General features: G+C 31.0%; 1 protein-coding gene across 5 annotated transcripts in view; it reads right to left on the minus strand.

The window, feature by feature from the left end:
• The window catches only part of LOC118194895 (CCR4-NOT transcription complex subunit 7-like), a 43415-nt gene that overhangs the window by 6971 nt on the left and 9659 nt on the right, over window positions 1-26785 (minus strand). For 3 of the 5 annotated variants that reach the window (XR_015038734.1, XR_004759172.2, XM_035366106.2), the window contains exons 4-7: window positions 22659-22852; window positions 22316-22477; window positions 16513-16690; window positions 3814-3891 (exon numbers count right to left, since the gene is read on the minus strand). Coding sequence is in view for 3 of the 5 variants with exons in the window: in XM_035366106.2 (XP_035221997.1) it covers window positions 3814-3891; window positions 16513-16690; window positions 22316-22477; window positions 22659-22852 (612 nt within the window). In the remaining 2 variants the exon portion in view is untranslated. Of the gene's footprint in view, window positions 1-570; window positions 710-3813; window positions 3892-16512; window positions 16691-22315; window positions 22478-22658; window positions 22853-26785 lie in introns of all 5 variants that reach the window. The other 2 variants (XM_035366113.2, XM_035366120.2) reach the window with 2 other exon arrangements.

The following is a 26785-nucleotide window of genomic DNA, read 5'->3' on the forward strand; positions in this document are numbered from 1 at the left end:
GAAATTATTCCCAATACTAAAGCAAAACTTAATCAAGAAAAATATTAAATGCTGAAATTCAAAAAAATTTATTCATATGAATGAAACCCTAACTTTCCTTTACAGCATAAACTTACCAGCAATTATGAAAATTTACAACTTTTCGGAATTAAAACCAACAGAGATTGCCATGGGAATGAAAAAGTGAAAAACTTTTGCATCATTTTCTGACTTATTCAGAAAAAATACTAATAAATTCAATAGCAATAACTTAGTTACAGAAATTATAAAAAATTATCTTCATGTTAGAAAACAAAGAGCTATTAGTAACTGATAATTTTTTAAACAGCAACTCCTCTGTACTATAAAATTTGCACTAACCAGGGTAAAAATCTCATAAAATACAAAAACAAAACTAATAATATTAACTATTGTAAAATTGATTTTATGAATCCTAATTTTGATTTTATTGAATTTAATATATTACTCAAAAAATTCACATTTAAAAACTCAAACGCCAAAATTGCCTCAAATACAGCAAAAAATTAAATAGTATTACCAACCATGACAAAGAACCATTTACTGACCCACCTTGCTTCTGCTATGAATCAAGCTTTGAGAAATACATTAACCAGGCTCACAAGAACATTATTACTGAAGATCTTCCTGCAGTACAAAGTCCAAAATCCGGATTGGTCGGGACTTCAGCGATTCTGGATTTGGGATTTTTCTGGATAATAGATCATCAATTTAAATCTGGCAAGATGGCATGCGGAAATTATACAATTAAAAATATGAAATCGTAATTTATGAAATAAAGAACAATTATGATCTAAAGCGTATCAAAATTTACAAAAAAAGCTTAATATTTATTTGTTTACCTTATTAAACATTTCTTTCAACGTAAGTTGTTTAAGATGCTTCCACAAAAAATTCAAAAAGTTCCTTTTTCTTTTGTGACATATACAGCGGACTTTCCAATGCCATACTCCTCGCATAATTTTGAGACGGATATGCCTTTATCCATTTTACCAGCAATTCCACTTTTTGTTTAATGGACATTGAAACATGGTTTTGCTTTGTAGATCCTTTGGCAACTCCAGAGTTGGAAACTCTTTTCGACATAATCGAAAGTTCAAGCTTAGTTTTTATAAAAGTGCCGTAATAATAACAGTCTGCAAAAAATAATAAGCTGGATCTAATTAGAAGATCAAGGAGCAGCGCAGTTTGCTACATTAATTGAAATGCCTTAGAATTAGTAAACATAATTTTAGCCTAGATTAATAGCTTTCGTTATACATTATTGGCTGTCTATCACAAGATTGGCAACGAAAGCCAAGTTGATTCGCTAAATTTTGTCTTGCTCCTATTGCGTTCTGAATTAAGCCAGAATTGTATTAGTTTAGTTACTTACTATGCCTACGTTTATTTCTTGCACATACTTCAAACTAATCCGAGTCCTGAATAAATAAACTCCCACATATACGTAACGCTTTATCTAGGGCCAGCGCTCAATACTGCTGGTTGCAGTCTCTACGGGTCCTACATTCTGCTACAAAGCGCTTTCCTAAGTTCTAAATTTTCACCATGCCTAAACTTTGGATCAAAGTGTTTTTACTAAATCATAAAAACTTCTCATCCCTTAATTTTGCCACTCGGTGCTTCCCCAAATTCCAAAAATTTCGTCTTCCCTAAATGCTGCTGTCTGGTGCCAACATATTCTGCCGCCGCTTCTAGGTTTATGGTGAATAACATATCAGTTATTCTTAATTAAAAATAGCACTAAATGTAATCTTTTGGCCTATGGAGTTTCATTAAAAAAATTTATTTTTAGCATATGAAAATAAATTTTTGTTGAATTTTTCCTCGTCAACATTTCTTAGAGCATTTAAAAATCTATAGTCATCGCCAAGCATAATGTTAGCATAAAAAGTTGCCATACTCTTGTTATTCAATTACTAATATAAAAATAGTTTAGACATCACAGCATGAGTTATTACTGAAGCTGTAATGTATTGATAAACATGCTGTGATGAAAGCAAAATATAATAAATAATAACTCACTAGGTTGGCATCGGAGATATAAAATAAGTGAATGTTTTGGTTTGAGATGTATGCCAAGCAGATACTCAGCTAAGGAGCCAAATTATTAATCTCACAAATTTATGCTTACATGATTGTTTTTCCATAATGAGGTATTTTATTTAGTGCCTAAGTAAAATTAAGAATCGGAATTTTTAAGTGAAAATCTCCACATGTTTTATCGTGGAAGGAAAAATCAAATGTGCATGCATAAAGCATTAATTAAAAGGGAAAAAATGATGTTTGTGGCTTTGAGGTCCGGATTTTAGATCATTCCGGATAATGGACATCTGGATTTTGGACTTTGTACTATATTATTAAAAACCAACAACTTAACAAATTCATGAAACAAGTTCTATCAAAATATTATTAGCAATGAAATTAATAACAAGATTACTAGCCAGATCTCTAAAAGTCAAGAAAACTTACTTATTAACAGATTTAAAGCATTTCACACAAAAAACCCCTAAAATTACTGGTATATCACACTATAATAAATTCTCCAGTTTGTATACACTTTTAAAATTCCATAAAAATCCAATTATACTCAGATTCATTGCTAATGAAGTAAGTAATTACAAAAAAGGCGATTGACATTAATGGCACCAAAATCCTCAAAAAGTTTGCATTGAGTTTCAGAAGAAAATTAATATTAGAATACATAACAACTGAATTATCAGCAATTAAATGAAAGTTATTAAATCTATTACTAGACAACAACTTTACAATATTAAATGCTACGATTTTGAGAACTTTTATATCACTTTGCCACTTAAATTTACAATAGTTATATTGAGATCTACCACCTATTTCTTAGCATTAAAAACTGAATTAATTTCAATCTTATCTTAATTGTATACTTGTTCACAGTTTTATTAAATATCAAAATGAAATTTTTCTACAAATTAATGGTATTCCTATGGGAACAAACTATTTACCTTCAATCTGTAACCTGTTCCTCTTTATTATGAAATATAATTTTATTAACAATTACCTTAAATCAGAACTTCTTTAATTTACCTACAGGTACATTATTGACATCACCGACATTAATAATTACAATGAAACTAAAAACAAGATATCTAAAACTAACAAACCCACATACAGATTATCTCGACCTACAAATTCTTAATCTCAACAATCTTAATTTATTTCCTAAAAGAAGACTTTTCGATTTCAAAACAATGAAATTAATTAATCACAATTTTAATATCTCCAGAAAAATTATTGCTAACACTATTAATAATAAAAAAAGGGCAAAAAATATTTGTATAAAGGCAATGATTTCACAATATATATATATATATATATATATATACATATATTACAGGGCCCACAGTCACGTTATTCTGAATAAAACAGTTTCAAGACTTACCAATACTCATGTGCATATTTTTGGATTTCAGACATTGCTATGTTGCAAAAGCATAACTCAATAGCATAATAAAAGAAAATATAATAGTTTCTTAATTTTAGCATACACAAAAAAGGAACTGCAGGAAATATTTCATTGGTATTATTATGTTTTATATTATTATATTATATCAGCTATTTAAAAAGCAACATTCACTTGTCCAAAACTGTGCATAAATTCTATAAATTCCATATTTATTTTTTAAACAATTGTAAATATTGTGTAAATCACTAAAACCATTGCAAAAATACTCTTAATTCCTATTTAAATCCAGATTTACCCTACTTTTATTTAATATGGAACACATGACCAAAAAAATAAAAAAAGTCTGAGATTACCTCTCTCATTTTAAAAAATGCTATTCCAGTCAATAAACTATCACTGCCAGCTTGGTGCTGAGGCCCAATACGTTCTAGCTATAAATAAATTTGAAAGAGTCATGTTTAGTATCATACAATATAAGACTATATACGCAAATATTAAAATGGCTCCCAAAATACTACAATACATATTTTTCATGCTTACATACTATGTTCTGATACATAGGTAAATTTAAAGGTTTTATGAATTCTTAACTCTGGCATTTATGCATTTCCCTTCAACCATGAAAGCTGATAGTGTTCCCATCAAAAATGCACCAATGATTTTGTTGGATAAATGAAGGAACAAAATATTGTCTATTTAATTTGATAATACCAGATCACTATACTGAATTTAGATAATCAAACACAAATCTTGAAAATGACTTATAATAACTAACTATAAGCTCATTATATCCTATCTCATTCATTTGCACTTTTGCAGCTGAGGATGGTGGTTCGGTAAAATCATCGAAACTAGTCCTGTGAAAATTTGAAAATATAACACTGATTTTTGTTGTTTGACTTCTGAATTAGTATGAGCTCAGGCTTTGAGATTATCCGACAAATTCGTTGCAACTAACGCCAATACTCCAGCAGTCAAGCAACCCTAATGGAATATATAACAACAGAACTGGCTCCTACTTCATGAACTCATTACCACATAAATTCACTTAAATAGGAATCTATGTGGTATCATGCTGCTCTGCAATGTCTTTTATTCTACCATTTTGATAGAGTCATTTTGATGAACTCGGATTTCTTTTAATGTTTTATATATGGTCATTAATATAACCAGTTTTGCAACTTTGAAACTCTTTGCTGTTTTGCAGAAAGCAGGTTTTAAATTTTAATCATTTTTTTCAAAATGCAAGAGATAAATAGAAAGAGCAGTTACTTTGTAACTTCCTTACAAAACCTAGCCCTAATTACTGAAGATCGAGGTTACAAAACTACAAACTAAGATCATATTAGGATTATTATTAGCCTCTAATGGAGGGAATGAACGCATTCCACCATTTTTTTAGTTAAAATTAAGCTACTGCTCTTCATTTCCATGGCATTAAATGTCATAGTGTCAGACATACCTTCTGTGACATTTTTTGCTAGACATGATTCCTACTTAACCCTTTGACATTTTCCGAATTTTTTCCTCCTCTTTTTCCCGAAATTTTTGAGTGAAAATTAACTGATTACTGATCTTTTACATCTAAATAACACAAAATGACTGTAGAATCATATATGTTTTAGGTATTAATAATTCAGATCGGATGCCTTTTAAAATTCGTTTTCGATGAGACAAAATAACTTCCTTATTATATAAACAATTTTGTTATATTTATATAACAAATATTTATTGTTTATATATTAATATAAACAATTTTGAATTTTAAAAGTCATCGCACATCATGATTTCTATCATAAACAATAAAAAATTGCAGTAATTAAACTGCATATATGAAAAAAATCCTCTCTATATATGGCATTTGCTATGCAGTTTCAGGGCGCGACCACTGCGCCACTAGAGCATTGTGTCACAATGCTTACAATCCTCTAGAGGCTCAGTGGTCACACCTTGAAACCACTGGTGTTTGCTTTTCAATGGCGTTCGCTTGATTTTCAAACAGAAATGTTTATTTTTACCCGGATATAGATAAAGGGCTTTGAAATCACACAGTTATTTTATTACTAAACAATACATGCACCTGCCCAGTAAAAAGGTCTTTCTTTTCCAAATACTTTTCTCTGACATCAACACACTTGCTCCCCACGCTAGTAGTGTGATTTTATAAATTATTTCCTGTGGTTTAAATTTAATGTAAATATACTTTGCTTTAATTAAAAATAGAAATTGTGTAAAAGTTTTATTTTAATTAAAAGTATTTTCTGAATATTTTGGGACAAACTATGAATAAAATAAGTATGAATGGGAAACGAATGATCCGTACAAAGCCAAAAAGACCAAGCCGCCCCCATTAACATAAAAAACCACAAATTTCATGTGCCAGATGAAAAGAAACCAAATAACGCTGGACATATACCAGTGAAGTTTAAATCCAGGCAGTGTACATTTTGTAGCACAAGGAAGAAACCTCATAGAACAAGGTGTATGTGCGAAACATGCAATGTGGGTCTATGCATGTACCAAAGAGACAAAACATGCTTTGAACAGTGTCATAAAAAAAAAATTTGTTCTTTGAGGGGGAAAAAAAAAAAAAGAGTTCTTTTTTATCTTTATTTTATTGAGTCTTTTAATCCATTCATCCAAATTTCCTTATTATGTAGGTACTTATATTTTCACTGCTATAGAAAAATTACATAAATGTTTATTTTTAAATTTTTTCTGATGATTTACTTTGTAAAATAATGTAAAAAAATTATATATAATTGAATTCTTGCATGCATTTCTTTTAAATCCGTAAATTTCATCATTTACTGGAAACGCGCGTGGGAAATTGTAAGTTTTTTTTTCCTACTACATCAGTAAGTTTCAAAGTCCTAGACGTGCGGTGGTTTCACAGTGTGACCACCACCCACAGAACAACGGGCAAGAGTAGATTTTTTTAAATTCATATATTATTTGTCTCTAGGATCATAATATTCACATACTTGACAACCTTTGACACTCAAAAATCACGAGATTTTTCACAATGTTAAAAAGACTTTTTAAATGATAAAAATATAGCTTTTAATAATGAATTAACTTTAAATAGTAACTAATTCTTAAATGCAAGCAACACAAAAATAACTTTAACTTTTGCATCGTTTAAGAAAACAAAACAACAACAAAAAAAATACACTTAAAAAACTGATTTAAAAAAAGACACTTTAATCAGTTTTCGTACAAATGTTATAAACACTGGCAGATTTTGCTTTCTTTAAGAAACTTCATAATTTTGTTCATAGCAATTGCCATGTAGGCCTGCTTTCGCTAATAAAAGTTTTTTTAATGTGTCATCGCTAATATTAGATCTAAATTTAGTCCTCATTTTCGCAACAACACTGAATATTCTCTCACACTCTGCATTACTATGGGGAACTGTCAAGATGGCCAACATAATTCTAGACAGTTCACTATATTTTAAAATTCCATCAGCACCTTTCAGTTTTCCAATTAAACTCCACTAGGTGTCAATCCTAGCTGATTTTATAGCTTCATCCAAGTTTTCTAATTGTAAACTGCTGTTATGCAGCTGTTGGAACTGTTTCAATTTTTCCTTCCTTTTAGAACTTCTTTTAAGATAATAATAAATATCAACAATGTGTTCATCCACATTTATTGGTAATAAAGCTGCCCCTTTTTCAGCTGCTAAATGTAAGAGGTGACAGGTGCACCTCATAATCTATAAATCTGAATTTTCCTTTCTTAAGATGCCTGCAATACCAGTCTTCAAGTCTACCAATACTGGTGCATTATCGGCACCAACTGCTAAGCAGTTATCCAGAGGGACTGTGTTTTCTTTTAAAGTTTTAATAATTAGCTGTGCTATATTAAAGCCTGTCAAGTGTCTTTCTAAAGTGGGGACAGAAAATAAACTGCACTCAGTTTCTGAAGACTCTGGATTAAAAAAAGGATTAACAATTGGATACAGTTTTGAATCGGTATTATTGCTTCCATCCATAGAGAGGCAGAACGGAGCTGTTTTAATGCAAGCAATAACTGAAGATTTGTTTTTCAAACGCATTTCTTTAACAATTGCACCTGTTTTGGTTCTTGCACTTGAGTATTTCTTAGTGATTTTACTATTGGGAAACATTTTTATAAATAAAGCTGCAGTGTGATCCGATGCTTTCAGTGGCAGGTTGTGTTCCAGTAAAAAGGCAGAGGACAGACATTCTGCATTAATAACTTTTTGGTCCTCTGTTTCCGAAGAAAAATTTAATTTTCCATTTTTTTTCAAAACAACTCCTGTTGTCCTTGTGTTTTAGTGTACGCACATGTTTGAGAACATCCGCCCTTCCACTGTGCGAAATCAAAAAATTGCAATGACAGGCGGTACACATCGCAAATTTATTACATTTCCTTGAGGAAATAATGGAAGGAAAGTCAACTGTGTGCGATTTTTGAAACGTACACGAGTATTTCACCTTTCTCGCAGACATAACAAAAGATGATAATTTCTAAAACTATTTCCCGAAGGCACGTATATTCACACAACTCGGGACAAAATGAACGAAATAACTAAAGAGCATCCAAATAACAGCTTGCTTTGTCTTTATTGGTTAATATATGCCAGATGACATGCACTGGAGCTTGATACCCATTGGAGAACAATGTTTCTGGATACGTATGTGCTCTCACTCACAAAGCAGAAGTTATCTGATTCGCAAGGTTTTGTTTTAGATATAATCTAGAAAAAATTCAATTGCTTTCAGATGTCCAAAATCTTTTTTTTTTTTTTTTTTTTTTTTTTTTGTTCATATAACAAAGTTTATTAAGCCAAGTTCCATAAAAAAATGTGAGAAATTTTAAGAATAAGAAAAATTCGGAAGAAATATATTGTAAATCGGGTTGGCGGGAGAGCCGACGAAAATCGGGAGAGTTGGCAACTCTGTATTCAATTTCTAGTTTTTAGTTAAAAAATTATAAAAATAATATTGCGCATGTCAAAGGGTTAAGATAATAGGATTTTCATAAACTGTTGTATGATGTTATTTTGTAATTATTTTTTAATTAATAATATATCTTACATTTTTACAAAAAGTAAATTTTGCACTTTTTGTACTATGAAAAGACGGCTAAGACATTAAACAATTTCTATGGGTGCATCATGTTTTGAATATTTGGTGAAATTTGATGATGAATATTTTTGTAGATTGTAAATTTGCTTATCCATCTCTGGCAATCAATCAAATCTGAAAACATTGTCAACAATGGTCTTTGGCTAAATATGTAGGTAGTTCCAAAAAAAAAAAAGAAAGAAAGAAAATTACAAGCATCAGCATTACAAAAGTAATTATTGTGTAGGTAATACTTTTCCTCAGAGTGGAGACAGATGGCACTTCTTATCTAGCAGCACTTGTGTGGATAGGTCGAGTAAGTTCACAGACACATCAGAGCGACTAAAATGGCAAGACATTTAGAAAAGTGATCTCGCTTGGAGGTGCAAGCAGTGATTTGTTATCTCGATCAAGTATTTGAAGTGTGGCCATAACATCTTACTGATCGTTATTGTACCACTTTGACAAGATTATGTGAAGCCATCTGACGTAAGCACCACTTGTATGTTGAGTGATAGTGTTATCCTTCTTAAGTCTTCTTCTATTAATTCCCTTTTGTATTTTCTGAATATTGTTAATAAAAATTTTCTATTACTTTTGTAACTTTATTTTGGATTCCCCACTCATACATTGGATAGTACCAGAATTTTTTTTTCCATTTTTTAAGTTCCCAAAGTAAAATAAGTTTTTCTTTATTCTTAGATCATTATTCTTCTCAAAATTTACAGAACCACTAGCAAACAACATTACATAACAATGAATAATGTATTTTATAGGCAATAAATTCATTTTGATGTATTTCATTAAGTAATTTAAAACAAATTTGCTACACTGAAAAATTTACCCTATTTTAGCAAGAACAATGTTTTCAAATATTCAGTACTCAAAAGTATACATTTACCATTATCAAATATTTCACAGTGCTACATTTTTAGACTGTACAAATACACTTGTTAAGACTGCCTTGTTAAGTGTAACAATGCTTCCTTTAGAGCTCCCACTGAATAATTCAGATCAATTTGCGCCAAACAGGTGCCTTTTCTTTGATACTTGAAAGCATTAAGCAATATTAATTTATCAGTACTTGTCTTAACTAGTCCACAGAAGATTAATGTGTATTAACATGGGGACAAAAGTAAAATAATTTATAGAAGATTTTAAATTAAGAGCTGATCTACACCAATCTCAAATATTTCATTTCACATTTCATACATGCAAAAACTTCTGAAACTTTAAAAAAAAAAAAAAAAAAAAAAAAAAAACCCTCATGGCAAAACATATAACCAAAAATATTCAAGCACTTCCAGCAAAAAAGTAGATTTGCCCTCTGACATAGCAGTGGATTAAAAAAAAAGATAAAGCAGATATAAAAGAAGTAATTCTGACACATAGCAAACCATACAATGTGAAATCGAAGGGAAATATTAACTCAGTAAGTCTGAAAGACAAAACATTTGCAAGTTTGTTTCCATTGCAGAAAATACACTCATGAAAGTTAAACAGTGTTAAAAGAAGGTAAGTTAAACTACTAAAGATATTACTGGAAAAAGGAAAGTTTTAAGGCTTATAATTTAAAAAGCTTTGCAGTGAAGTGAACCAAACCCATATGGAACAAGCTGAAAAATTCACGAAAAGCTGTACTATACTTCTATAATGTTCTCACAAGATCAAATTCATGGGGAGCTGCAAAATCTGGGTTTCATTTGGCCTAGATTCAATTCTTGAAAAACACATGGATGTTTGTAAAGCATGCAGGCTTTAAAAACACCAGAAAGCTGGAAGTTCTCTCTTGTGTTTCAGTGGTAGGTAAAGAGATGGGATACTCTTTAATCTATGAGACCATACCACAGTCCTCTCATGTGGTTCAGTGGCAGATAAAGAGATGGGGTACTCTTGAATCTATCCCCAGGGGTGATCCCCATCAAACTTGCAGGGAATTTACACAGTTGATGCACTGAAACTACACCTGTACATCCAATGGTGAACTTCTGGTGTCCAGCCCACTTCTACTTATATGAAAGTCAAATGGCCATGTTTAGATGTAAAATACCAGGTGAATGACATTTATGAGCATACTATAATTTAACCTGAAATCAAGTTTGGTGAACCCAGCACTATGGGTATGGCTTTGCTCCTTATGGTATTTAATCTTGACCTCCACATTCCTGTAAAGGCAAGCATTAAGACAGAAGCCCACATTAACCCCTAAATGCAGCAATAAAAATTCAGAAAATGGTCTTTTTCCATAAATTTTAATTATTTATTTTAACTCAACCTCTTTCTTTACTTTTAGTGGATATAATCTGCTGTATTCTTAATTGAAAAACATTTTTAAATGTACGCAGATGTGCAGAAATAATTTAATTAGGTATACCTCAGTTAACTTGGTTGAGTGCATTAAGAAGTTAATATTGTACAGAGTGATCCCATAGTCCCATTATCCCTATCACATGTCCACATATTCAAAGATCATCGCACTGTATTAATGTGGTATTACAGCAGAGGATAACTTTGAGGTAGAATGATAATTTTACTATTTATTACAAAGTGCCTGTGTGTACATTACATTTTCATAACACAGTATGATTCTCTTCCATGAACAATGTGAAATTCTCATCTACACTGCTAGCATGATGGCAGTAAATGCATGTCACACAGCATCCTTAAGTTTGTCAACTGTCTCATAACATGTGGCAGCAACCTTCTGTTTAACGAACCCCCACAATGCATTGTCCCAAGATGACAGTTCAAGACTTTGATGCCAAAGGTGCTCACAAATAAACAGAATCCTGTCTAGTTCATTTATCAGGAAATACCTCATTAAGATAGTCTAAAATGGCAATAGCATAATGGGCTGGTGCACCATAGTGCTGGAACCATACATGGACAAGAAGTGCCCAAAATTATACAGATATGGAATAAACTAATCACACAACATGTTGAGATACATTACATGATTCACAGCACCGTCAAAAAAATAGGACCTACCAATTGCTTTCCAAACACTGCAGACCAGATCGTAACACGTGGTGGGTTTTGTTCTTCATAAAAATGTAGGTTTGCTTTTCCCCAGAAATAAATGTTTCTGGCTTTTGCACTGCAATACATTGCACACTCACCTGAGAAAAACACTCTCCCCCTTGAAGGAAAAGTTGTAAAGACATTGAGCATTTGCCCACAAGCCTGCTGACATTCTTGCACGTCACTATCACTTAATTCATTTACAAATGAAAGTTTAAATGCTTTTAATTGCAAATCCTTTGTTATATGTTTCTGTAATGTTGAGTATGAAACAGCCAATTCCTGTGACCACTCATGAATAGACATTTTTGGCAAAAATTTGACAGATGTTGCAGCCTCCAAACATGGTTCTAATTGTCTTGGAGGTCATTCAGAGTGGGGCTTGTCTTTTATGCAACCAGTTACAAAGAGCTTTTTCTGCCATTGTTGATTTTGGAGGGGAAGGTTTCTGAAACCATGCATGCAACCAAACAGTGAAATCATGCTGAATGTATCTCACTGAATTTCATATATGGGGGGAGGGTCGCTCGTGAGCCCATGTGTCACTACGATCCATTCTTCCATGGTGTAAGTGGACTCATTAATGATGATTTAGTTGCATATCCAGCCCCTGCAACAATAAGAAAGTTCAGTTCATTAACATCTATGCAATACATAGGCATTACGAAACTCTGTGATCAATCTATAGACAATCCAGAGCTACCAACACTGTGGCAACAGCATGTGGAACCCTTCCTGTTTCAGCAATCAGGCTCCAATCCAAATATCACATTCAGTTAACACATGGCTTTTTTTATATGGATATTGTGGAAATGGATTCATCAGCTCAGAGCTCCAATCTAAATCTTACAGAACATTTAAAGGATGAAATGGAATGTTGTTTGATAGCCAGGACACAAAGCCTAATCTGATTTGGACACTATGGCTCAGTTTTAGATATTGTGGCCTGGTTGACCGAGCAAGATCTGAGTATTCAGCAACAAGATGCCAAAATCTAGTAGATAGACTTCTTAATACAGTGGCCACTTTGTTACAAACAACGGGAGCCCTAGTCCACACTAATTTCTATTGCAAAGGCATATACCAAACTTCTTTGCATATTCTTTCCTTTATTTTAACTAGTTTACCATCCAAAACCTGAGAGGGGAAAATTATCAGAGTAATTTAATTTCTAAAGACTGTGGTTATACTAAGAACATAACAAAAGAAAAGTAGTCCTGGACAAATTACTGGTAACTATCACATTATTTCTTTACAAGAAGTGCAACATATTATGCTCTTATGATTTATTATGTTATATTTTATTAGATTCTTATTGTCCAGATAAATTACCTTGCAACGCCCCAGGGACACCTAACATAAGTTTTGGTTGAAGTTCTCAAGAGGGACATAAATGGAACAAAGGAGAAAAAGCAAACAAAAGGCCCAGATTTTGAAAGATCAAACACATCAGAAGTAGATAAGGCTACAATTAGCTGGAACACAAATAACAGAAGTAAGATGAAATCAGACACTTGGAAAGTTTCTTAACTACGAGAACACCTGCCATGTCCAGACACCATAGCAAGGAATCTGCACAAAACACACTTCAAAAATTAAATGTAAGGGAAAATAAAATGGATGAACTGCTAAAATACAAAAATGCAAATACATACTGAATATACTGAATAAAAATAATTAACAGAACACAATTTACCAATAAACTAGCTCTCAGAGGAAGAAACTATGAACAGGGGAAGGAAACAAATTATGTGAATATTTTAAAAAATCTCAGAACCTAAAACTGAAAGGCTAGGCAGAAAATATGCAAGGAAATACAGTATATGCACGATAACTCTAATCTACTAGCAGCTAGGTACTTTTGATCACATAGTATATGACAGCATTAACCCCTTCGCGCCGACTGTCACGTCTACGTGCCAGCAACGAACACACTCACTTCCCGGCAGACACGCAAGCGTGCCAGAGCATTTTCCCGTTCAGCCCCGACTGTCACGTATTTGTGCCAGTGTCCTGGAACGTTTTGAAAACTATAATTTCTGCCACAAGATGGCACTGTATGTCCATATGGTTTCAGATACATGTAATTAGACCTTCTACTCGAAATGAGAGAAGCATAACTAACATACACGTGTTTTTGATTAGATAAACAAAAGGTTACTAAATGTTTCCGAATGGCGTGATTTATGACGTCTCTTTAAATTCGCACGTGGTAGTTGTTTATTGTAAGTAGAGAAGTTTTATTTTCGCTAAAGCATTGGGTATTTCGGTTTGCAGTTCAGTTTTTAGAAAATAATTAGATCTTGTTAGACGTGAATTCTTTCTGTTTTTACGGTTGCAATGTCGAAGCGTCGAAAATGTTTAACAGAGCATGAAATAGCAGAAATGATGCAAAATATTTCAGATATTGATTCTGAAATTCTGATATTCTGAATGATTAATTGAAAGACATTTTCCAAAACTTTGTTCAGAAGAGACTGATAAGAAAATGAGACGACGATGCTTAGTTTGTTCAAATTCCCGGAAAAATTCTATAAAATGGCAAATGAGTTATTACGAGTGCAAGGAATGTAACGTAGGACTGTGTGTAGATCCCTGCTTTCAAATTTTTCATACGAAAAGAGAATTTTAAGTAATATATTTAGTTTTCAAATGTATAATGTTAAAAGTCATAAAATGGTGAGTAATGAAAATAAAATGTGTAAAATATGCATTTAAACAAGAAATAAGGTAATTAAGTATATATAAAAGTATATATAAAAGTATCTATAAAGCATAATCCGTTTAAATACTCTATAGAGCATTATTAAACAATGCGTTGATACTTCGGAAATTTCATGGATTTAGGCTTAATAGCAAAGCCCCCGGCCCTGGACAGATGCTCGCGTAAGACACTGCCGGCCTCCGCGATAAGCGCGCGTTTGCGTTACCAGGCACGAAGGGGTTAAACTTATTTGCTTCACATACTATGGATGTCTGGAAAAGCTTTCTGCAAGGCAATAGAAACACATGAATCCGCTCTCCATTCAACTCAAGTTTCTGAATGACCTGTAAAAATGTTTAGAATTTAAATTCAGTAAAAATGAATAATAAGCAGAAAAGAACTAGACTTAGTTTAAAGTAGCTCACAAATACATCATTCTTATTTTTAAGAATCTCCTACATAGTGAAAAGAATTTTAATATTGATATTCGTTATCCTTCAGTAAATTCAAATGCCACAAGTATTACCAGAAGTTCAGATTTTATCCTCATTATCCAATCCTTAACTTTAATTCAAAACCTATTTATTGATCTTAGTTATGCAAACATTTTGATGACAGAAATTGGTCTAAATTTTATTACATTTTCAAACAGAAGTATCAAATAAATTAATCATATTTGATAATAGCAAGTTTTGCAGCTAGAACTCAAAAGACTTCCTTAAGTTTAATAAGCTAATATTAACTTAAGCAGACATTACCTTAAGAACAAGCATTTTTATTACAGGTAGTACTGAATTTCCTAGCATTCCTTACTAATGGAAGAATATTTAAGACAACACTAACATGACAAGAGAGGTCAGAATACAAGCACTATAATACGGCTTCACATTTTACAGTGATTTACTGCCAAAAATGCATTATTATTTAAATATAATTTAGATAACATTTATTATCTGAAACACTAAGCAACATAAAGGCTGATTTAATAACTGAAAATAATACCTCTTTCACTGCTTCATATTTTGACATCTTCAGCACTCTTGCTAAGTGTTACAAATTTCAAAAACAATGGAAAACAGTGATTATCATTAAAATTAAATCAGTTACAAATGTTAAACCTCACTTTAGATAATTATAAATGAAAATCATAATTATTATTTGATTACCACATGGTGTATGGCTTAGTGCATACCTGCCAACCTCTAAAGATAAAAATTCAGAAGATTTCTCCCCCAAATTCAGAAGTTTTCTCCAAAATTCAGAAGAACACGAAGAATTAATATCATGCTTTTATATTAAAACAATAACAATTTATACAAATAGAAAAAAGAAAATTGTACTTACATTAGTAAATCTCAATTAAGTAGTAACTAAAAATTTATTAGGAATCATAAAACAAGAACTTAATGTTACACAAAAAAATTATTGCAATGAATTTGGAGTGCATTTTTTGGCTTTAGCCAAAAATTCTTTGGAAAATTTCCTGTCATAACATTTAGCAATTAAAATGTTTTCTAGAGTTTTTGGTGAAATTGAAGAACGAAACATAGTTTTGTTTTTCTTCACCACACTGAAGACTCTCTCGCACTCAGCATTACTGTGTGGACTTTTTAGACTTAACGTGCTTCACAATGTCGCTTCTTCCACCGTGACTTATTATGAAGTCACACACGCACACGTTGCAAAATGCATAGTTATTTCCTTTGAAGGATTCTTTAATTGTTGGAAATTCGGCTTTGTAGGCAGGCCGAAAATATTGAGAATACGGTTTTTTTTAACTCATTTCGTAACAACGACGTATTAAGAAAATTGCACGTGCAAACAAAAAGAAAACAGAATGCGACAATCCACGCTCGCCAAGTCCGAGCTGAGTAATTCCCTTGCTGCTGAAGCGAACGTGAAAATAATAATCTGGCGCCCACAAAGAAAAGAGTGGGAGAAACAAGTTCAGCGCATTGGATTGGCTGGTTAAGCGGTGAGTTGGGAGAAACCGCAGGTTACTGGATTCAAAGTAGTCGGTAGTTGGCAGTAAAACACGATGCAATCGGCAAAAAACGCTGAATTGGCGAAAAATTCTAAAATTTCTACAAAAATCACTAAAAACACTTGAAAAAGGAAAAAAATTGTAAAAAATGGATTACGATCGTAAAATTGTAAAGACAAATGCATTTTCGTAAAAATTACGAAAAATTCGTAAAAGTTGGCAGGTATGGCTTAGTGTATTTACTTACTTCCAGCTGATCTGCTACTTCCTGAAGACCACCTTTGAGATTTTTACAACTCTTCATTAAGTACTTAACATCATAAATAGTTGGGAAATACCATCTCAATAAATCAAAAAATTCAGCTTCATCTGAAGGCAAATTCTGGTCAGTAAGAAGCTTTAGGAGGTATCCAAAGTCATAACTACTGCAAAAAATATAAAAAAAATAAAAATTAAAAAAACACTTATACAATACTAACAGTAAATAAATAAACTCTAAGGTAATGAATTTTTCATAGAAAAATATTTTCAAAAACATATTCTAATATAGTTTTAACTTTTAGCTCATAGAAAAATAAATGTTCTTTTGCCTCTCACATTCTAAACGTGAGCATTTAGAATGTGAGAGGAAAGTAGATAGTAAAAAAGATAAACTGAATTTCCATGGTTAAAAAAAAAGTAAGCATCTGTTCAATTTACTTATGTTTCAAGACTTTACCAGGAGCATCTTCAGCTTTCTAATACAGATTCAAGACTAAGAAGAAATGAAGTTATGCATAAAATGTGAATTTAATGTTTTGTGTACTACTGACTAATTTACGTGCAGTATACTTTATTTATAGCTACTACACAAAACTGTATGAGAGTTATGAAGATACTGTATGAGACTGCAGTTATTTTTCACGCATGATTGGTTATTTCCAAATCCCCTTTAAAATATTGTATTGATGGAATTACATACAATGCAACAATCAAAATCAAGACATCCAATATCTGGACCTCCAGACCATACACAATTTTTTTAGAATTTTTTTGTGAAAAGAGAGAAGAAATAAATTCAGAGAGTAGTGCCTCACTTGAGCATATGCTTAATGCTTCACACATTCACAGCAGACTTTTTACATAATAACGCTTGAGGAGGATCCTGGTTCTTAGCTTCACTTCAGTACTAAACAAAACACCTCCATGTTGGAAGAAATGCCCTCTTTATTAGCATAAATCTGCATGATCAATAGTTTGCTTCTGTAGCCACCTTCTTGCTTGGCATATATTTCATTCTGAAACAGTCCATTGGATTATTATGCTATTTTTACACCTACTGAATAACCTACGTATGCATGTCATAAGAGACAACTAAAACGAGTACCTAGCATCTGGGAGTATAACCAGTCATTTTGCCCATATCTTACTCATAACTAGGGACTGGCCCTCCAGTTTGGGGTTGGGCATAAGGCCAACTATCCTACCTGGTAAAACAATACACAGTTCAGAAACCTCAACAAAGTGCAAGGCTTGACATTAAAAAAACCTGAGAGATCTCGAGCGAAAGGAAGACCACCTCCTAGATGATTAAATGACATTAAAAAAGAATTAAAAACTTTGAAAATAAAAAATAAAAAAACTGGAAAGAAATCATTGCAGAAAGAAGATCCTATAAGGAGCACATGCATGAGGCAGCCAAATCCTGTAAGAGGCTGTTGTGGCATGACTTACATCCCTGACGCCAACCTAGCAAGTCATTTTCCATCAGTTTTTGCATTCACTTCCACATGACTATCAGCTCATGCCAGCTTCAGGAATGACTCCTTAGTGATGTCTAAAATATTTCTTTTTCAAGTATTAGTAACTGAATACCAAACAGCATGATAACCTTTTACCCATCAGAAAATATTATACATTGTGATGATTAAACACTTGATCCAACTGCATTGCAAAGTGTTAGAAATTTACGAGAAATTTATTTTCGTATGCATGAACAGATTTAATAAATGACATTCATAAGCTAAAATATTATATTTAGTGATATTTAAATTAAGAACAACTGATATGTTGCTCATATAAGCCTACAGTATATTTGGTAATTTATTTGAAACTCACATAAGCTTTATGCATATGTGGAAAACAGATGTAAGTAAAACAACAAATCTAATTCCAGCTAAACTTCCTGAGTGTGCAATACAAGCAAGTCAAAATTTAGCAGTACAATGTCTTTAGTCTCCAATCTCACAATATACAGTGAACATCAAATGCTAACTAAGCTTTATGATGATAGCACATACTTGAAGGTTTTCAGATATTGCAAACAAAAAGTGAAATTTTATAATTAATGAAGAAATGTGTGTAAGTGCTAATAAATGAAGCTATTAGTAAACAGAAGTTTTGCATTGTGATGGCAATGCCACAATCACCAATCAATTAATGGACAACAAAATCTGTACTATGGTTCTAAATACAGAAAATGCCAACTACTGATAGTGAAGAAAGTTACAAGAAGGTTGCTGAGAATGAAAAAATTTCAAACAAGAAAACTTCAATTAGTGGGAATTCTCAGTACAATTAAAAGACTAAAACAAGGGAACTTTGTAACCATATAAAAATTTGTCTATCTAATAAAATTAAAGAGAATACTAGCACACAAAAAATTGAGCAATTTAAGCAACTTATATTGAAGGAAATATTTAGTAAAGCAAATAAATAAATACTGAGTTTTCTCTTGTAAACTTTGATTTCCTTATGGTCATAAATACTTTATTATTTCATACACAACTATTTCATATTTTTAACATTGCTGCATGTCATCTTACTAGATCTAAATTGATGACTTAAAATCTAGAAAATCCAAAAATCATTGAAGTCTTAATGAATTTGGATCTTGGACTTTGCATTATATATCATATAAAATGTATATTTTATATTTTTGTCTAATCACTACTATTATGATTTAGATGTTATTTATACTTATTAGATAAATATGTTATTTATTATTGTAACATTTCTCAAGGAAAAATTAGATTCGCAGCAATAAATTTTTACACCTAGTTTTAGCAACAGTAAAAAGCTGGTGGTAGGGTATTACTTTAATGCTGATGGATGAGTATGTAACCACTGGAAAATGAAAGTAGAAAAGAAAAAATTATGTTAATATGAGAAAGATGTGAAATAATAAACTGGCATTTTTCTGTTAACGAGACACAAATAGTTAAAGGCATCACAAGTGCTAAATGTGGTAGCCTCTTTACGCTGCATCATGACTAATTGTGCAATGTTGTTATTGCGAATAAGAGGGAAGAACAAATATCAGTTCAAAAATTTTCTCTTCCATTTTCAATTGCTTAAATGGATGAATGAACACCTGCAAGTTAACCAGAAATAAGAAATTACTGATCTTGACACTCAATGCAGTTTTGCAAAATAAACATCAGCCACCTATCTAGATTCTTACTTCACTGAACTCATATAGTGGGAATTGACTGAAAAAATTTAAATATTTTAGGTAGTATTAAATGAAATCAGCAGTTTAATGCCACATGTTTAATCTAAAATCTTAGTAAGATCTCTCCCCCCCCCCCTTTTTTTTTTTTTGTTGTATGTGTCTTTTTTTGTGTAGTTATTCTGAATCCAATATCTGAAGTTACTCTTTTCAGGATGCTTTACATTATCATTGTGGTTGCCACCATTTAGTTAGGTTTCATGCCAATATTTATATCTGCTGCTAAGTTGCATCCTGTTAATAGAAAAGTACCAATAATGTCCTACATGTCTCTTCCTATTATTAAGAAGCTGAATGTTGTAAGTAACATACTCTCACTTTAAACAAAAACCTTTACTGTTATCATATTTATTTAACAAACATTATCAATTTAAACCTTCTTTTCCAAAAATAATACGAGACTTTTCTGCCAGTGAAAGAAGCCTAGCATTATATAAAATATGCCAATTTAACTTTAATTCTGCATATAAAAAAAATAATTACAAGCTAATTATTTTTCACAAATAATGTAATAACAATAGGTGTAATATATCTGAAGATCTTGCTATTTTCAAAAATAGAAATATGTTTCTAATATGCTACACTTCTAAGTTATTATTGGAAACTGATTTAAAACATTTGTACAGCAAGTTATCTTTAGATATACAGATAAAGAGATGTAAAACATTGGTAAGACTCAGTAAAATTTATAAGCAATAAATATTTCTTGAAATACTGTTTCCGAAAATAAGATATGAGCAGTTTAATTTTAGTACTTAAAATGGAATACATAATTTTCAATTCTGTAAAATGTTTATTATAGAAAACAATACCTTTTTCTGAAACACATTAAATCTTTTAACAAAAAATGCGGACCCTGAAAATGTGCTTTTGAATACTGATTGCATATAATATGTATATAATTTCTTTGAAAATTACACTTGTTAATTTTTAAATATTTTCCCTTATATCAGGAAGCACTAAATCATCTGAATGAGTACATGACAATAATGCATAAGAAGTGTTCAGTAAGTGTATTTGGAATAACTTGATATGACTGCTCCCAATTCAATCTTTTATTTTCAGATATTTAAGACCAAATTGAAAATATGAAATTTGAGGTTTCAAAGTTTTATTTTCATAAAGAATAATTTGTATTAGAAGTTTATTCATTTTACAGTGATGAAATTTGTTTCTTCTAATGTAATTCTCTGAAGTTAATTTTTAATGTGTCATTTTGCTGTCTCAAAAAAAAATAATAACTTTTATAGACCTTTTTTTCTTTTGTATGTATCTTTCCTTCTTTCCAATGCCTAGTTTATTTATTATAGGGTTTCCTTTTACATTTCTCATGAACAATGTTAGGCAGCAAGAACGTTGAAAGTTCTAAGAAAGTGTGATGGCAATGTTTCATTTGTTCATACTCCCACCCAAAATCCTCTCAAATGGTAAATTAGCTATTAGGAATGCAAGGATCCACACATGTGTAGATCCCTGCTTTGAAATCCATCAAACTAAAAATGAATTTTAAGTAAAATGTTTATAGTCAATTGAATAATATCAAAAGTGACTAACCGGGAAGCAAATACAGAAAAAGGTTAATGTGCAAAATAAAAATATTTAAAAAAGTATATAAAAATTGTAAATATAAAATATATAAAGCATTTACCACATTATATACCCTACAGAATATCATTAAACAACATGCTGATCTTTATGTAATTTCGCAGATTTAGGCTTACTAGTGAAAAACCCTCCAGCCCTGGAGAGACACTTGCAAAAGAAACAAGTGGCCCAAGCAATATGTGCACATTTGCACCCTTTCATCCCAAAAGAGTTTAGCTTAATTTACTTAATTTGTTTCTGACACTGGAGGTACGAACCTATGAGTTTAGTGATGACAATATACTCGTTTTAGAGACTGTGTTTAGATTTCAAGTTCATACTAAATTTTAATGCTGCTCTGACTTTAAAATAAAGTTGAGTAGTTCCCCTAGCAAACATTACTCCCCTCATCACAAAACCTTGGACTGGCAAGCAAGATCAGTTTTTCTGTCTTCTTAAAATTCATCTGTTTTTCCACCTAACCTACCTATATTCTGCAATTGTGGTTACCTCATATTTACTTAGCCTCAATCTGAAGACTATGATATTACAAACATTCAAAATAAACTGCTAAAAAGTTAATAAACATTTTGTTAAAAATTGATAATTGTAAATTAATGTTTTACAAAAATTGCCTATGAATGCCCCCTAAATTATTTTTCAGGGACATTAAAATTGATAACATAGACTTAACACGTTTAATACTAATTAGTTAATGCTAATGATAATGTTATTCTTATGTATGTTACAGGCATTTTAACTTATTAAAATATAGTTTTTTCAATGAATATAAGAAATTTAAAAACTTATCAATTTTAAACCTAGAAAACAGCTACAACCAACTATAGCCAAGAGCTTCAGTTCAAGAGAAATTAAGTCATGTGATCTTTTCAAATTCTCTGTATAATTATTTCAGAGCGTTAGTATTTGTTTAATAGAATTAATTATTAAAAGAAAAGAGTTAGCTAAAAGATACCTGTGGAAAGACAGCCATTTTACATTATCTGAAAGCACAACACCCGAAGTCATCAAAAGCTGTGCAAATTCATTAGGTTCTATACCTTCTTCTTCATGTTTTTTGAACTGAATACCAGAATTTGTTAAAAGATCAATAGAATCTTGAGCAAACATGTCCTCCCTAGCACACATTAAATAATTTACAATTAAGAATGATTTAAAAAAAATATACAATCACTTTTTCTGCAACATTATGTTCTACATAATTAGAAATATAAATTTTTCTAAAGTACAGTAAGAAATAAAATTCTGAGATCATGCTTTGGAATAATAATTATTACTGCTACTAAATTTATACTTACACTAAACTAAATTTGAAATTGAACTGCCATGTTGAAAACTCTGGAGGAGCATTGCCATTCGCATCCAGGAATGTTAAACCCAACTGAATGATTTTTAATAAATCAACATTACATCGCAGTAACTGATACTGATATTCTCCTGTACTTCTGAATTCTCCAATTGGCCTTGCAACAACACCTGGAAATTCTGTATCCTGCAGGAAAACAAAAGAATTTGTTTTTCTTGCTAATACTATTCAACACTGTGACATATATTTATAAACAGTTATAAACACGAGTTTATGCATCATAAATGCGCAACAATTGCCTATTTGAAAGCATCATAGCTTTAAACACATGTATTTAGGTTTGGGGTTGTAGAGAAGTTCTGAATTTGTAAATAATGATCAAATCTTGAAAGTGTTTCACAGAAAAGGGCTAGATATTCTTGCATTTTTTCCTTTAATACCATGAATTCGTCAATGTATGTTTGACAAGAATGCTAAACATTATGACAAAATTAGAAAAAAATAATGCATTCAGCTGCATTACAAAATAATGCAAGCAACTTAACAAAGTATATAAAAAAATTCAAAATTAAATAAGTTTTGGGGGAAAAAATCATGGTTACCATCATTTATCCATATATTATATACTACAAAGATTATACCAAATTATTGCATGAGAGAAAACATTCATATATTATGCACATAATGATATAGTATCACTGTTAAATAAACTGATATCATATCGAGAAGCAAGTCGAAAATTAAGAAACATATCTTTTTACATTTTTTATTGAAACTTAACAAGTGCACAACATTACACTAACATCAAAAGGCTCGTACGCAGTGAAGAAGCTTAGTGTTGTCAACATGGAAAGATAAATGTACCAAACTAACACGCCTCCTTACATTTATATTTACTAATTACAAATACACATAGATATAAGCAACCTTTTCATCTATACCAATTACAATTAAGCATAGATATAAACAATAACATTCAACACTTAACACAAATTATTTTTTAAAAAAAGTGTCTTTTTATTAACTTAAATGTTAAAATAAAAATTAAATATGATTTAGTTTACATAAGGACATTACCAAAATCTATTTCATCTCAAGTAAAAATATTTAAATAAACATCACTTAAATAACAGTATACAAAATTTATTTCAATTTCAAACCTTCTCTGAATTTCTAAAATTTAACCTTTTCAAAAGTCTTAGTAAAGATATCTGTAATATTTTATTCTGAAACAATACTTACAATTTCAATTACTCCATTTTGAACATTTTCGTGTAAATAATAATATTGAACTTCTATGTGGTTTGAACTTTTAGTGAAGATCCCATAATTAGCAATGGCCAAAGCTCCTGAATTATCTTCATAAATTTTAATGGGGTGAGTTATATCAGCAAAAAAATCATTCACAACATTTTTTTAAGAAATTAATTTCTGTCACAGCCTCAGATAGAGCAACATATTCAGCAAAAGTGGAAGATCTTGTCACACAATTTTGCTTTTTGGATTTCCAATAAATTGGGTTACGAAATAATTCAATAACAAACCCAGTAGTTGACTTTCTGTCAACAATATCACCTGCCCAATCAGCATCAACATAACAATTCATAATATCAGTTTTAAGATTTTTACTATAGGTTAATTTTTAGATGTTTTGTTAAGTACAAATACTTTAAAACTCTCAAAGCATATTTGAAATGTGTCTCATCATAACAATTTTGAAATCTTCTTAGATAATTTACGTTGAAAGATATGTCTGATCTAATACCATGACTAATATACAAGAGTGCTCCTATATTAGATTTCTATATTTTACATTTTGATTTAAATTAGATTGGCTTAGTTTAAGATTAATCTCCACCAGTGTATCATAAACCTTTGAATTTGCAATACCATACAGTTTAGCTAAAAATTCAATATAATTTTCCTGACTCAATGTTAAGATATTACTTTTCTCATTATCATATTCAATATCAATTCCAATGTAGCTTTTTACTTTATTTAAATCCTTCATTTTAAATTTATTATGTAGTTGTTCCTTAATATCATTAATTACCTGAGTATCTTTGCAACATACCAACAAATCATCAACAAATAAAAGAATATATACAAATACATCATTTTCAGATTTTACATAAATACAATAATCTTATTTACTTCTATGAAATCCTAAACTCTCAATATACTCATTAAAACACTCATACCAAGCAGAAAAAATTAAAAGAAAACACTATATGGCCTTTCTTTCAACCCATATAGTGTTTTCTTTTAATTTATACATCCTATTCAAATTATCATAACAGCCTTGCGGTTGTTTAACATAAACCTCAAATACAACATAACCATTTAAAAAAGCAGTCTCAACATCCATTTGATGAATATTTAAATTATACTGACAAGAATATGAAAGTAACAATTTTAAGGTTTGCATCTTAATGACAGGGGAGTAAGTATCCTCAATACTATCTTTTTGCTAGAAACCTCGAACTACTAATCTAGCTTTAAAAACATTACCTGGTTTTCTTCTGAATACCTGCTTTACATCTAGAATTGCTTTATCCTCTCGTCTAGTCACTAGTGTCCAAATTTCGTTTTTAACAAGACTGTTAATTTCACTGTCCATTGCCTCTTTCCAATGTCCAGCCTCACTGCATATTGTTGCCTCCTCAAAAAGTTATCTGGAACTGTAACATCACAAAAATTTGCACTAACACAGTTGTACCCGAATTCTTCATGAAATCGAATTGGTGGTTTATTTGCCTTCTTGCCAATAGTTTCTAAGCTAAAGCATATTTTGGAACTTGAGAAAAGACAAAAGATGCCTCAGGAAGACACTTCATGTTTAATGGAAAGAGAATCCTGATCACAACAATAACCTCTCTTTCCTTTCTTTTTCTCATTACTTTCCACTTACACTGTTCACTCCACTCCCCTTGCACAGATATAGAACAACTAAATTTTCATCTTCTTCAATTGTTTAATTTTATATTTATCTTTTGTCTTAGATTTACTACTGGTTTTGCATTATAAATTTGTGCACAAAACTCTGTTATAAAGTTTATATAAATGATCATCGTTTATGGCCCAGAAATAGATTAATCCTTTTCACATTAATCCCTATGGAGAAAACAGTTTAAATATACAAATATTTTTTCCCTATAAGGAAAATAATTTGTTTATGAACATTTGTGATGATGAATGGCCTTCAGGAATAAATTAAATTCAGAAACCAAAGTCTTACTGTATTACGATAAGTCTTCATATATATACAATTTTCTTAATGTTGAGATTTCAGAGAAAGTTCATTAAAGTTGGGCTGACTGGAAAATGGCTAACTGAACTTGATTTACCACTGCGTAGTAAAAATGGAATTTCAAATTTCGAATTGGTTTCACAGACTATGCAATAAGTATTCAAATCACAGATTACAGAAAAAAAAAAAAAAAAAAAAAATGATAATAGTAACATATATGTTAAATGCACAAATAATTTAAACAGGTAAAATTATTATTCTTGAAAATATACTGATACTTTAACTACTCAAGAACAATTTTAATGTAAACATGCAAAATAAAAAAACTAAATTTTTCCTCTTTAGACTATTTTTTATAATATCAAATAAGGTACTCCTTTGTTATAGTGGCCACTGAGATTGAATTGTCTATTAACCAAGATATCTCCCCATGGCAGCATGTTCTTTTACCTAAACATGTGATTGTGTATTAGCACCAGTTGTGTGTTCTTATACCTCACTACATAGTTGCATATTAGCAATGTGTTACATTTTTGCTCTCGCCATATGTTTTTATAGTATTCATTTTTCATGAGAGTTTTTAATTCACATTGTTTATTTAAAAATATATTCATTGCTTTTTTTTTTTGTGTGTGTGTGTGTGTGTGAATATGACATTAGCAATCTTTAATTTACCAAGCAATTAGGTGAATGCCATTTTTCAAGAAAGAGGACTTTCACCTGATAAACAGGTATGCGTAAATGGCCATTATATGAAACTTTATGTTAACACTGAAACCATTTGGAGGTGCAATGTTAAAAATTACAAAAAGGAGGGCCTCTATGTTGGAAATTGTTTCAATGGTTCCGGATTATCCTTCATCACTGCT

This window comes from Stegodyphus dumicola, chromosome X1 (genome assembly GCF_044657685.1).
Source record: "Stegodyphus dumicola isolate Sdum_Otavi_A_Nest chromosome X1, ASM4465768v1".
Lineage (NCBI taxonomy): Eukaryota > Metazoa > Arthropoda > Arachnida > Araneae > Eresidae > Stegodyphus > Stegodyphus dumicola.